Genomic DNA, 13,198 nt, shown 5'->3' on the forward strand with positions numbered 1-13,198 from the left:
CGCTGGCTTCTGATTTCTGCTGCCATGCCTTCCCTCTCTCAAATTCAGCTTGGCCTAAACAAGCCCGAGGACACGGGAGCTGTCAGCGGTTTCGGACAATAGACCAACGTAGGAGGTGATGATCCCCATGGATTTTGGGAGCTATTTGTGCTCGGAAAAAGGCTGACTTAAATAGGGCTGCTGCTTGCAATAAATGGCTTAGCTGGACCGGGGATGCGTCGGTCGCAGACATAAAGTGAGGGGAAGGGAGAGGCAGGGGCGAAAAAAAGGTGACGTCCTCCCAGCATCCAAACTGCTGATCCCAGCTGGCAGCCAGCAGCCACTTATGCGTGGCCTTTCTGCTGGTTTTCACTGGGAACACTGGGTGTACCTAACACCCAGGCTTGCGAGGGCTCTGCCAGTGCCTGGTAGCTTGGCTTGGACAAGCAGCATCTGTCCTCGCTGCTTTTTAAAAGCAGGATTTAGATGGAGCTGACCGTCCCGCGGGCAGGAGGGAGATGCTCTCTCGAGTGCCCGAGAGACACACGGCCACCTCAGCCCTAAGCTTTAATTCTTTGCTGCGCGTGTCAGGGAGAGGGACAGCATTAATGTCTCTGCAGATGCCTCCCGGCCAGGGTAGCAGCGTTCCAGGAGCTGGCACGGTGCTGGACACGGGGTTGTAAATGCCTCCCGGTGAGGCATGGGCAGTGGAGCAGAGCCCTTTCACACCCCGTTTCTCCCTGGCAGCTAATTGTGCCCAGCTGAAAGCGATGCGAGCCGCCCATCAGCAAAGCTATTAAGCCACAGCCCTTAGAGAAATGGGAGGATGGATCCCTGGGTTGAAAAACCTCCGCGGACAGCAGCTCGCCGTGGCGTTTCGGTGCCTTGGGTGTGCTGCACTGACTGCCTGGGGAAGCCCCTTGCACTGGGAGCAGGGTCTCTGCACCCACATCCCACTGCCCAAGGGTGGCTCAAACTCCACGGGAGACCGGAGAGATGCCACTTGCCGTCCAAACTTCTTGAGATGGGCAGGAGCTGCCGGGATCCGTCCTGGTAACAAGCAGCTGGGTCTCTTGCTAAGAAAGCACGCTGTGTTGCGGTGCAGCCCTGCCCACAGACGGATGCAATATATCCCCTTACCCAGCCCCTGAGCTGTTTGAGAAATGCAGGGCTCATCCCAGGGGCCGGGAGGGACCTGGGGTGGAGATAAGGGAGCAACCCTCCGGTGTTTAGGCACGAGTGGGGAGGAGAGATGCGCCAGGGCCATGGTTGGGGGTTTCCTAAGAGCTGCTGTCGCTGCGGTCTGGAATGAGGAGCAGGTGTGTTAATGAGGAGTCCAAATCAGGAATGATGGTTTAGTGATGTTGGGATTTTTTGGTTTGTTTTTTGGGGTTTTGGTTTTGTTGTTTTGTTGGTTTTTTTTTTTTTCCTTTCTGAAGCGTGGCAGCATTCAGAGGGCAAATAGCACGGGAAAACTTGTGGGCCTTTATAGAAAAGTGAGTAACGATAATGAGACACTTCTTCCTATATCTGCTAATGAGGAATGTGCCTCAGGCTCGCGCTTAATTAGAGGGTGCTGTCTCAAGCAATCTTCACAATAATGGAGCTGATGGCAAAGGCGGGAGGAGGTTGTTTATAGAAACCTGCTCCAAGTGAGTCATTCTGCGCGGCGTGAAATCGCGCCTGAGCCGCGGCTCCCTCCTGGCAGAGCCGAGGTGTCGCGCTGCGGAGGGGCTGATCCCGAGGACCAGCCCCCCGGGCTCCACGGCCGCAGCCAAAATCCAGCGTCCCCGGGATCGCTGTAACCCCATCCTGTAATCCCCGGCGGGGTGAACATACGGAGCTGCGGCTTCAATCCACTTTGGTTTCTCATCCTTGTTAGGCAGCTGCTGGGCAACCTCCCCGGTTCGGGTAGAAACCATCTAATTTCCAGCTCGATGTCACTCCCGTTTTATTTTTCCTCAGAACCGACACTGATCTCTCGTTTAAACAGCTCTTCCCCCGCCTTGATGTTCCTCTTCTGATGTATTTATGTCTGATGTATTTATAGGTGGCAGTGTTATCCCTTCCCAGCCGTTGTTTATCTTCTCCAAGGCAGCCACGCTCCTCGCGTTTCCCCTGCGCTTGCTCCCTGCTCATCCCAGCCGTGTTTCGGGTAGAGCTTGTGAGCCTCAAGCACGGGAGCCCCAGGCTGCCTAGCCCCTCACCCCTCCAATCCACAGCAGCAATGGCCTTGCCTTTCAGGGTTTCAAACCATTTTCTCGGTGGAAATACGGCGCGAAGCTGCAGAGCAGCTCCTCGGCTGGGAGGCAGCGCCCGTTAGCGAAAATAAATCGCTTTCCCTAAAGGATTGATTCCTCCTTTCCTGCCAGCTCAGCTCTCGCTGGGTCATTTCCATGTGTCCCGGTGCTGCTTTTTGCCGTTGAGGACAGGTTGGCAGCGGGACCGGGGTGGGCACCTCCCGTAATTGCTGCGTGGCACAGCACCCTTGTAGGGACAGCCAGGTCTTGGAAACACGCAACAGTCTGTGAGCAAGTGGCAGAATCCTAAAAATGTCCCATAGACGGGGGAGACAGAGGCTGCGAGGCTGATTTTTTTTTTTTTTTTTTTTTTACCTCTTCCTGGCTGCTTTTTTTACAAGTTCTGGCCCTGCTGGAGGCTGCAGGCTAAAAATAGGTGCGGAGAGGGCAGCTGCCTCCAGCTGCTGGCAGATGTGAACGCTGTCCCGCATCGGTGCAGGGTGGGGGGGGATGTGTGTGACAGAGGTGGGCAGGGCTCGCTGTGCCTGGCAGCCCGGGGCCGGGTTAGGGTTAGGGGCCAGAGAAGCTGCCCTCGGGGCAGGGAGCTGAACCACGGGTGCTGCTGGCTCGGGTGGGTGGGCTGGCGATCCCCCCCCGGGGACCGCGACAGCTTCAGAATTAGGAGCGCTGCTGAGGGGGTCCCGTTCGGTTGGCACGAAAGGAGCTGCCATCCTTCCGCGTGGCTGTGGGGTCGGTACCTGCGGGTACTGGCTGCAGAGAAGCCGTTTCCTTCCTTTCTTTCACGAGGTTTTTTTTTTTTTTTTGGCCTGGGGACGGCTCCCCGGGAGCTGCCGCGGGGAGCCCCGCTCCTGCCCCTCGCTCTGCAGCCTGCCCTCACCTCCGCTTGCACGTGGAGTTGCCATGAGCTTAAAAAAACCCCCCCTCGCTTTGTGCGCTGCCTGGTACAGAGGTTTCTTACATAACAGCCCTGCATTTTTCTGGTGAGTAAGAGGAGTTTATCAGTTGGAGCCGGTCCCTGCACTCTGGGAACAGTTCCTGGCGGGGCTGAGCCGGCTCCTTCGCTTGCGCAGAGCCAGTCTTTGCAGCTGATGTTATTAATAGCCCGGCGCAGCGGGTGCGTGCTAATCAGCACCCGTGTGATGCGCTGGGACGGGCGAGCTGGCTTTGCCAGCTGTGGAAGGGCACCGGGTGTGCCGCTTGCCTGCCCCTCTCCTCGCGGGGCTGGAGGGCAGCAAATGCAGAAAGCAAGAAGGGAGAAAAGCCTGCGGATAAGGTTGGGGTGGAGAAGGAGCTCCCGTGCAGCGTGGCATCTCCAGAGGGTGCTGAGCACCCTGACAAATGCTGGGTGGACAGGTAACCCCCCTTGGGGATGTAGGTTTGCTCCTTCCAGCTGGAGGAGGAACCCGGCGGTCCCGATGCCTTGGCCCAGGACAGCTTGTCCGAGTGATGTGGGATTGCTCAGTGTGACCCCAGAGCTTCACGCCACGCTCTTGGAAGCAGTGGGGCTGCACCAGCATCGTTGCTCTCCTGATTTTGTTGAGTAGCAGTTAATAGCTGGGGTGGTTTGGCAGGGGGGTTGCTTGGACGGGGAGCGTCCTCCCCCTTCATCGCGTGCCCATGCAAATGGCCTCAGCTCTCCCGGTGTGCTGAAGCGGGTGCAGCGCAGGAGCACAAAAGCAGCCAGCAGATTTCTCCGCCTAAAATCTTGGCAAGCAGCGGCGTCTGCCCTTGGTCTGAGCGGGAGGATGAAGCACGGGGACTTGTTGGCACGATGCCTGTCCCAGGCCAAGGATAAACCTCGTCCGTTTGAAGCACTAGGTGCTGTTGGGTGGATACAGGCTGAATGCTCTGGATGTTCCAGCCAGGAGCTTATGCCTTGGGTTTTGTGGCAGCCCTTGTGCTCTTGAGGTTTTATTTATCTTCCCCGTTTTTAAAGCTAGCCCTGTCAGCCCAACCGGATGAGCTGAGGTTCCCCTTTCCTGCCCGACCCTTTGTTCCCATCTTCTTATGAATAAGTTTCAAATTCAGAGAAAAGCTTGAAAACCCGTTTACCCTTTCTTCCTCCTTCATTCTCTCCCTGAAAGCTTAAAAGCCAGATCTGGTGGTCAGCTGGCATTTCTGGCAAGCTCCCTGCTTGTCGGCACGGCCGCGCTGGGAGGGAGCGACGGGACCTCGTGCTGTCGGGTGCTGCGAGCGAGAGGGGGGATGAGGTTAAAAACCCGCCCGCGCTTGGTTTCTCCACTGGCATTTCCAAGGCTGTTTTCACCCCTGCAGCAGCGGCTGGGAAACGCTGGCTGGGTTTTGTGCCGGCTGGGAGGATGGAAAGAAACCGGGGGCGAATTTATCTCCTGTTACTAGTGTGCGCTGCATGCTAGGGATACCGAAGCGGGGGGCTTGTTGCACCCCCTAAAAGCCCTTTGCAAGGGACCGCTGGGGCTTGAGGTGAGGTTTGCAGCATCCACGGCCGGGCCCGGGTGCTGCTGGAGCTCGGTGGGGCTGTGGGGTCCCGCGTGGGGACCCCCGTGCCCTGGGTGCCAGCTGGGCAGCCCGTTTTGGCATCCCGAGCACACACTGAGCTGCTGTAGTGAAGAGCCCTGAAGCCCACAGATGTTTGCTGGTTCGGAGAGGAATTTTTTAAGAATAGCTTTGTTGTCGTGCCCTCTGGGCTGACCCCCCCCCCCCGCGCCCCGGCCCTGCTCCCACCACTCTTTTTTTTTTTTTTCCCCTCTCCCAGTTCGTCAAGTTTGCCAACATCGAAGAGGACACCCCGTCTTACCACCGCAGCTACGACTTCTTTGTCTCCCGCTTCAGCGAGATGTGCCACTCCAGCCACGATGACCTCGACGTCCGGACGAAGTGGGTGCTGCGAGCGGGGTGGCCCTGGCCCCGACGGTGGGGGACACCCCCCATCCTTCCCCTCCCCGTCCTGGGGAAGCGCCTGCGTTTGGGGACAGGTTGGGTACACAGGCTGCACCGACTGCCTGCCTCGTGCTGTGATGGAGGTGCACGGCTGATTCCCCAGAACTGGGTGCGCTCAGGCGGCTGCTCTCTACCCTCCCTTATTTTTCAAGCATTAAACCCGGGCGACTATGTTGGGGGGAGAAAACAGGAGCCTAAAAAAACACGACACAGCCCATGCCCAACCTCTCTTGCTGTGGGGGTGTTACATGTGTGTGAGACGGGTTGATTTGCATTTGCTGTGCTCACTCTGACCACAGCAGATGACAGGGCAAGGGGCAAACGTGCCCACGGGCTTCCAGCTTCTTTTCCCTGGCCAAAATGCCAGCAGGTAACGCCTGCAGTCACAGGGGCTCCCTCTGAGATGGGTTTCCCACCTTTGCTCCAGGGCCACAGCCCGCAGACGGCTGCGCCTCAGAGCAGAAGGTAAGAAAGTTATCCTGGCCCCAAAAAGAAAGACGATGATGATGGGAAGAGGGCCCCTCTGCTTTTAGCAGAATGAATGCTCTCTCAAAAACTGCCTCCCGCAGCCCCGCGGTCAGTTATTTTCCACGTCCGAAGGTGGTTACATCTCTCTCGGCAGCGCCTTGCTCCGTCGCGATGGGAAATGTGCCCCCCACCGCCCCTCCCCGGGGGGATTAATTACGCCTAGAGCAGACAGATTAATGTTGCTGACTGCTGCCAAGGCCAGGCCTGTCGGTGGGGGTATTTAAATAAGACTTGAAATGGCCCCCCCGCGAGGCGCCGACGGTGCGGTACCCGCGGCTCTCGCCGGGAAGCTCCGGGCAGGAGGTCGCCCCTGCCCGAAAATGAGTTTTAAGCAGAGCCCAGATGTCAGGCAGCGTTTGAGCACGTCGTGTGGATGCCGGAGCTGCTGTGCCGGGTGCCTGGCGGAGGGGTTCACCCCCGAGGTTTGCCGTTCCTCGTGGAGGCTTGTTTCCAAGGACCGCGCTTGCCTCCTTTTAACACTGCAGGCTCACAGGTTGTTTTTATTTCTTTAATAAGGAAATAATGCAGAAGGCTCATTATTTTTCACTTAACCTTCAGGGCACCAGTGGCGCTGGCTAAACTGCATCGGAGACCGGGAGAGAGAAATTCTGCAGTTCCTTTAATTAAAAAGGAGCGCGCTGCTTTCCTGGGCCCTCGGTCCTGCTCAAAGCTCCTTCCTCAAGAATTTGTGTCTTGGTCAGATCATTGCCTTGATTAGATCTACAAAACATGTTAGGGAGACCGCAGAGCAGGTTACTTACTGCGTTTATTTTTGCGGATAAGCACGTGCTGCCTTTCTCAGGCAGGAGCGGTGGGTGCTGAGGGGCTGGTTTCAGACCTGGGAATCCCGCTGTGTCGCGAAATTTTTATTGATGACTTTATCAACCAGAGCAGAGTCAGGATCTTTGGACCCTGAAAGGACAGAAGTGTCAAAAAACCGCTTAGGTTTCCCCAGCATCCGGCCTCCCCGTGGGTGCGGCTGGGTTCTGTAGCTGCTGGGAATGGGGGAAGTGGGGAAAACCCTCCGTGGATGCCCCAGCTGGAGAAGGGAGACTTCCCAGGGCCCAAACCAATCCTTTGGAGAGGCCAGTGCCACCTCTCCATCTCGGGTGGTGTGTGCCCTGGAGGTGGGTGGCTGCTGCTCGCCCAGGGGCCTCCTGGAAAAAGTGCTGGTGGCTGAGAGCTGGCTGCTGCTGCTGCCAGGATGATTTTTGGAGCCTTTCCTGCTCGTGTCTGTCGGGCTGCAGGGAGATGGATCACTCGGGGACGCGAGGCAGGAGGATTGCCCTGGAGGATAGCACGCCTGGAGCTGGGATTGAGAGCAGCCCCAAGGAGAGGGGCTGGGGGGGGGTTGGTGGGGGGAAAACTGCCCGTGAGCCAGCACCGTGCGCTGGCAGCCCAGAACCCACCCGTGCCCTGGGCTGCAGCCAGAGCAGGGGGGGCAGCAGGGCCAGGGAGGGGATTCTCCCCCTCTGCTCAGCTTTGGGGAGACCCCCCTGCGGTGCCGGGGCCAGCTCGGGGGCCCCCAACAGCAGAAGGACACGGAGCTGCTCGAGCGGGGCCAGAGGAGGCCACGGAGATGCTGGGGGGGCTGGAGCAGCTCCCCTGGGGGGCCGGGCTGAGAGAGTTGGGGGGGTTCAGCCTGGAGAAGAGAAGGCTCCGGGGAGCCCTTCGAGCGGCCTCCCAGGGCTTAAAGGGGGGACAGGAGAGGTGGGGGGGGACTCTGGGTCAGGGGGTGTGGGTAGGATGAGGGGGGATGGGTTTAAACTGAAAAAGGGTAGATTTGCATTAGATGTAAGGCAGAAATTCCTCCCTGTGCGGGGGGTGAGGCGCTGGCCCAGGGTGCCCAGAGCAGCTGTGGCTGCCCCCTCCCTGGAAGGGTTCAAGGCCAGGTTGGACGGGGCTGGGAGCCCCCTGGGCTGGGGGAAGGGGGCCCTGCCCAGGGCAGGGGGTTGGAACTAGTTGATCTTCAAAGGTCCCTTCCCACCCAGACCAATCTGTGATTCTCTAACTGGGGCATCGCCTGCACAAACCCCTCCAGCAGCACAGAAATCAGTTATTTCTCTCCAACTTTTTCAGTTTCACCTGCATATATACGTGTATGTAAACGTCGACTAATGCATGATCTGTAGCGTTCTGATGTCAATTTGTTCCCCAGGATCCGGATGTCTGGCATTAAAGGCCTGCAAGGAGTCGTGAGGAAGACGGTGAACGATGAACTCCAGGCCAACATCTGGGACCCACAGCACATGGACAAAATCGTGCCCTCGCTGCTCTTCAACTTACAGCACGTGGAGGAGGCTGAAAGGTGGGCGCTGCCATCACCCACCTTCTCCGCCAGCGGCTTCGGGGCCCCGGAGCTGCTTTTGCCAAGGTTTTGCAGCGTGGAAGGGTTGCAGGCTGATTTGTGTCTGCAGCTCGTGGAAAATGGACCGAGTGGCCGGAGGGGAAAATCCTGTGGGTACCTGGCTGAGGATGCTCCAGGTGGCAGGAGCTCTGCACGTCACCCGGTGCAATGAAAGTTCTTGCTATCCCGGCCGCTGCAGGATAGTTCGCAAAGGCTCGGAGCTGCCTTTTCAGTGGGCTGACCCCTGCGAGGGATTCCTGCTTAAATGTTACCAAAGCAGTTATTTTAAAGCCGGGCAAGAGGAGTCTCAGGAGCTGAAATACGGCTTTGCTCGCTGACCCTCCATTCTTCCAGCATAACCCCCCGCCGGCTGCGTGCTTGCCTCCAGCTGGGTGCTTGAAGGGGAGTCGCTTAGCTGAGAAGCAGAGAGAAGGGAAGCAGGCATGAATTCCTCCTGGGATTTTCCTTTTGAAGGTTGAGAGAGATGTATCAGCCCTGAGAAAGCCGGCTTCTGGCCAGATGTCTTTTCCCTCTAAACTGAAGCATCGAGGTGATAACAAGCCCTCGTGGTGTTTGTGTGATACCAGACGAGTCTGAGTGTGGGAAAAAAAAGGGGGATGGATCTCTGGGGTGTGCGTGTTCAGGGTGACTGCTTTGCTCTTCCTCCCCTGGGAAGCTGTGTCCCCCCTGGGAGGAGGTTACGTCCTCCGTCCTCACCGAACAGACCCTTCCCCCTCCGGCGCTGAGCACGGCGCTGGTTCTCCCGGTCCCAGGGACCGTCCCTGCTGCCTGGCACAAGCTGGCACCCCAAGCGGGGCCGTTCCTCTGCAATCCGTGCACCCGTGCTGCTCTCTGACCTGGCTCAAGCCCAGCGGCACTGGGGCTGGGATGGAGCCACCCCGTCTGCCTGGCGGGGTGACCTCCGGCTGTTGCGGGGTGGCCGTGGGCCGTGCGAGGGGCCCTGTGCAGCCCGGGCTGCTGGTCGATGCCGCGACCGCTTTTGCTCCAACCTTCCCTGGCTGGGTTCCGTGCCTCCTTCTCCCCCCCCCCGGCTGCTGTCGCACGCTCAGCGCCGCTCTCATCGCCCTCCTCTGCTTTCGCAGCCGCTCCCCCTCTCCGCTTCAAGCCACCGAGAAGGAGAAGGAGAGTCCCACGGAGCTGGCGGAAAGGTGTCTGCGGGAGCTGCTGGGCCGAGCGGCGTACGGCAACATCAAGAACGCCATCAAGCCCGTCCTCATGTAAGTCGTGCACCCCTCACTTTTGGCACAAGGGAAACTGAGGCAGGGGGGGGGAGATGGCCAACGCGGGCCCGAGCTGGGGCGAAGGCGTGGGCTCCCCTCAGCGTGCTACGGGAGGCGGGGACTGGGTTTTGGGCCGAGCTCTCCTTTTTGGATGCGATGAGGAAGGTGGCAGGGGACAGATACCTGTCGCTGAGAAAAATCACCCTGGAGAGGAGTTTGTGTCCCTGCCCTCACCTGCGGTGTTCGCTCCCTGCTGCTTCCCCGGTGCTTGGTGCTGCTTTGCACCCTTCCAGGCTTTGGGGGACCAACAGTTACTTTCCCCTCTGTTTCCACCTCTTCCCCAGCCACCTGGATAACCACTCGCTCTGGGAGCCGAAGATCTTTGCCACGTGCTGCTTCAGGATCATCATGTACTCTATCCAGGTGAGGAGCTGGCGGGACCCCGGCCGGCGGCATCATTTGGGGACGCCCGTGCGGCATCATTTGGGGAGCACCCCCTCCGTCTGCCCCCACGGCTGGGCTGAGTCAGAGCCACCACCGCGTTGCCGCATCCCGGCGAGGGAGCTCGGCCGCCAAGAATGCCCCAAAAAGGGCTGGAGACAGGGGCGCAGCCCGGGGGGGGGGCGGGCTGGTGGCCCCACGGGACGCGGGGACGTGTCTGCTAGGCTGCGTGCCAGCCGTGTGTGTTTTACCACCTGCTCGTGGAGCTTGTAGCTCCGTCCCGGGGAGCGATTCCCACCCTCTCGGCGGAAAGCAAAGCCCTGCTGAATCAGGCGGGCTAGCGGCGTGCTGCGAAACGCTCCCAGGGAAGCGGTTGGGCTCCCGTGGAAAGCTGCCTCTCTCCAGATTGCTGCCGTGCAGATCAACCCCGGCTCCCTCCTCCCTGCAGAAAAGGAAGAGGGGCTGTCAGGGGTGAAACGTGCCCCGGGGCAAACCAGGAGTTGAGGCAGCGCCTGCAGCCCAGCATCCCCGTCCTTAGACGTGGGGATGCTCAGAAACAGACCCTGCCAGGCTCTTCCCTTCTCGCTGGGCGCCATGGAAATGCAGTTTAGGTGAACCCCAAAGTAATGGGAAAAGGTCCATCCTTTCTTCCTCCACGTGGATCTCAACGAAATGCTGTTTGCACGGCGCTCTGCCTGCTGTGGGGCACGGTGCTGCCTTCCCACCCTGCTCCCACTCTGCTGGGGCTGTCCCAGACCTGCTGCCCCACTTCACCCCTTTTGGGGAGTTTGCTTTGCTTTTGGACTCAGCCAAGCCATGGCTCTGCTCGGAGAGCTCTTACAGCGAAAAGCAAATCACCGCCCCTTGCTCTCGTTTCTTGTTTTTAATCCTGTAAACTGCCTAAAACCCTTTGCAGTGCTACTGGATTCTGTAAAATCCTGTTAATGCATATTGGAAGTGTAAGGTCACAATAACTCAGCAGGACCCTTTTGCAGTACAGACGTGTTTGAGAAACTCTGGCAAAAATTAAATCTTTTCACCCTGAAGTCCCCAGGGTTAACTGTCACAGTTTCCTTAGATCTGTGCAGCTCTTTAGATCATTTTTTCCCATGCAAATTGCTCCAAGCTCTGGCTCAGTCGTGTAAAACAGGCTTCCTCCAGGTGCCTCGCTCTGGTTTTCCCATCTGGAGCTGTCTTGGAGAGAGCCAGGCAGGGACTTGGTGCAGCTGGGCACACGTGCCGGCTTCGTTCCCGGGGTAGCCGTGCGGCTTACAGCAAGGGGCTGTCACCTCCTGCGGGCAGCACCCACGCTGACGTTCGCGCTGCCTTTCCAGCCGCAGCACTCCCATCTCGTGATCCAGCAGCTCCTGGGGCACCTGGATGCCAACAGCAAGAGTGCGGCCACCGTGCGGGCGGGCATCGTGGAGGTCCTCTCGGAGGCAGCGGTGATCGCAGCCTCCGGGTCTGTTGGTCAGTGGATAAATTTTTCCTCTCCGCCCGTCTCTTCGCCCTTTTTGTGGCGGTGGGAATGGGGAAGAGGTGCTGGGGGTTTGGGCCGGGCTCTGGCGCGTGAGCTGGGGGGCGGGGTGGGGGTGTGGATCCAGTCTGGAGCACCCAAGGGTGCTGGGGGATCTGTTCCGTGCCGTTTCGGTGCTCCCGAACGCGCCGCCCATGCCTGCGTGCAGCGAGCCAAACAGGCTGAACGCAATGCCTGCTTTTGCCTTCGTGGCAGGGGGGAAAGAGATTTTCAGGGCCTTGCTGCGAATGTGCCGGGCGGATGGTGCTCCTGGAAGGACGTTTCTCTCTGAGGGAACTGGTGGGGGGCTAAAAAGTCACCGTGTGTCTGGCCAAACTGTTTTTCAACCTGCTTATGGGGTGGTGGGAGGTATAAACCACGCTGTCCTGGGGGGAAACTACAGCCCCCCCGCCGTCTCCACGGGGAAAACGGCCGTTCTCCTCTGGTGATGGTCCACCGTGTCCTCCCCAGGCCCCACGGTGCTGGAGGTTTTTAACACCCTGCTGAGGCAGCTGCGGCTCAGCATTGACTACGCGCTGACGGGGAGCTACGACTGCGCCGCCGGCGTCAGCACCAAGATCATCAAGGAGCACGAGGAGAGGATGTTCCAGGAGGCCGTCATTAAAACCATAGGTGGGGTATCCTGTGCTGGCGGGTGGGTTTCTGCCTCGGTGCGTCCGCTGGATTGCTCAGGGCGAGACCAAAGTCGCCCTCGTCCTCAAAGTGGATTTAGCGGCTGCGAGCGCGGCGGCGGGTTATCGGCAGGTGGCATTGCAACCCCAGCCGTCCCCCAGCAGAGCTGCTGCATGCAGGGGGGAAAATCATTGTTTCTCCCTGGGTAGGAGACCCTGAGGAAGGGAAGGAGAAGGGGGAAAGAGGGCGGGAGTTATCCTGCTGCAGCCGCTGAGGATGGAGATGCACCAGCCCTGAAAAAGGAAAGGCTTAGAGGCAGGGGTTGGCATCTCCGGGCATGGGGCTGCCCGACCTGGGAGGTGTTTCGGTGGGTCTTGAATACGTGGGTCTGAAGGTAAAGCTGCTTGTGGGCGCTGGATCCAGGCGGGCTTTGTTCCTATCCCACCCTGGCTGCGGGGGTCCAGCAGCCAGCTTGGTGACCCCCACGGCACCGGGCGCTTTGTGGGGGGCGGTGGGCTGCGCCTCGCGCGCTGCCAGCTCACTCCTCCTCTCTCCCCCGCAGGGTCCTTCTCCAGCACGCTGCCCACCTACCAGCAGTCTGAGGTGATGGTCTTCATCATGAACAAGGTGCCGCTCCCCTCCTCGCAGCAGTCCATCGAGGCTGGCAAAGCTGGGTGAGAATGGATGCCTTCCTCCCTCCTCATCCTCCCCCCCTGCCCTGCTCTCCCTGCTGCTGGGGTGTGTGTGTGTGTGGGGGGGGGGGGGGTCTTGTAAGGCTTTGAACACAGAGCTGAAAGCTCTGGGACCACCTTGAGGTGGTTTTGGGGGGGGGGGCAGAGTGGGACGTGGGCACGTTATCAGGAAGGCCGAGCCTCGAGAGCTTCCACCGAAGAGCAAGGGAGGCCGAGCAACGTGCGATCCTTGTCGAAAATGCTTTGCCGTCTGCTGCAAATGCGATGACAAGGGCCCCTTGAAACACCAGAGCATCAAGGGGGAAAGGTGGTTCCAGGCAAGTGGTGCTGCAGTTGAACTCTGCGTTTCTCCGGGGACCTGCTGAGGGACTCAGCTGTGAGGAGCTCGGGGTGTCGTCCGTAACTAGCCAGGAACTAAAAATAATATTCAAGGGAGTGACTTCAGATGTCTCAGGGCAGCGAGGCGGCTGCTGGTGAGTAAGGGCTGCCCGTGGCTTTTGAGAAGCTCGTGTGTGGCTTCGTGGGACGGGCTGCTCGTCGCTGCGTGGCCCCTCTGAGCTGCCTCCGAGCTTTTATTAACGCTGAGCGGGAGGTGGTATTTATACCCCGGCGGTGGAGGAAGAGAAAGGAAGGGAAACACC

At 59.2% G+C, this 13,198-nt stretch overlaps 1 protein-coding gene across 8 annotated transcripts in view; it reads left to right on the forward strand.

The window, feature by feature from the left end:
* EFR3B (EFR3 homolog B) overlaps window positions 1–13,198 on the forward strand; it is a 40,707-nt gene that overhangs the window by 16,861 nt on the left and 10,648 nt on the right. For 6 of the 8 annotated variants that reach the window (XM_042803318.1, XM_042803319.1, XM_042803316.1 and 3 more), the window contains 7 exons: window positions 4,975–5,096; window positions 7,846–7,995; window positions 9,138–9,272; window positions 9,620–9,698; window positions 11,051–11,186; window positions 11,704–11,865; window positions 12,428–12,539. In XM_042803318.1, the coding sequence (XP_042659252.1) occupies window positions 4,975–5,096; window positions 7,846–7,995; window positions 9,138–9,272; window positions 9,620–9,698; window positions 11,051–11,186; window positions 11,704–11,865; window positions 12,428–12,539 (896 nt within the window). Of the gene's footprint in view, window positions 1–3,045; window positions 3,221–3,400; window positions 3,594–4,974; window positions 5,097–7,845; window positions 7,996–9,137; window positions 9,273–9,619; window positions 9,699–11,050; window positions 11,187–11,703; window positions 11,866–12,427; window positions 12,540–13,198 lie in introns of those variants that run through there. The other 2 variants (XM_042803321.1, XM_042803320.1) reach the window with 2 other exon arrangements.

The sequence above is a fragment of the Tyto alba genome, unplaced genomic scaffold, assembly GCF_018691265.1.
Source record: "Tyto alba isolate M040663 unplaced genomic scaffold, T.alba_DEE_v4.0 Super-Scaffold_40, whole genome shotgun sequence".
Taxonomy (NCBI): domain Eukaryota; kingdom Metazoa; phylum Chordata; class Aves; order Strigiformes; family Tytonidae; genus Tyto; species Tyto alba.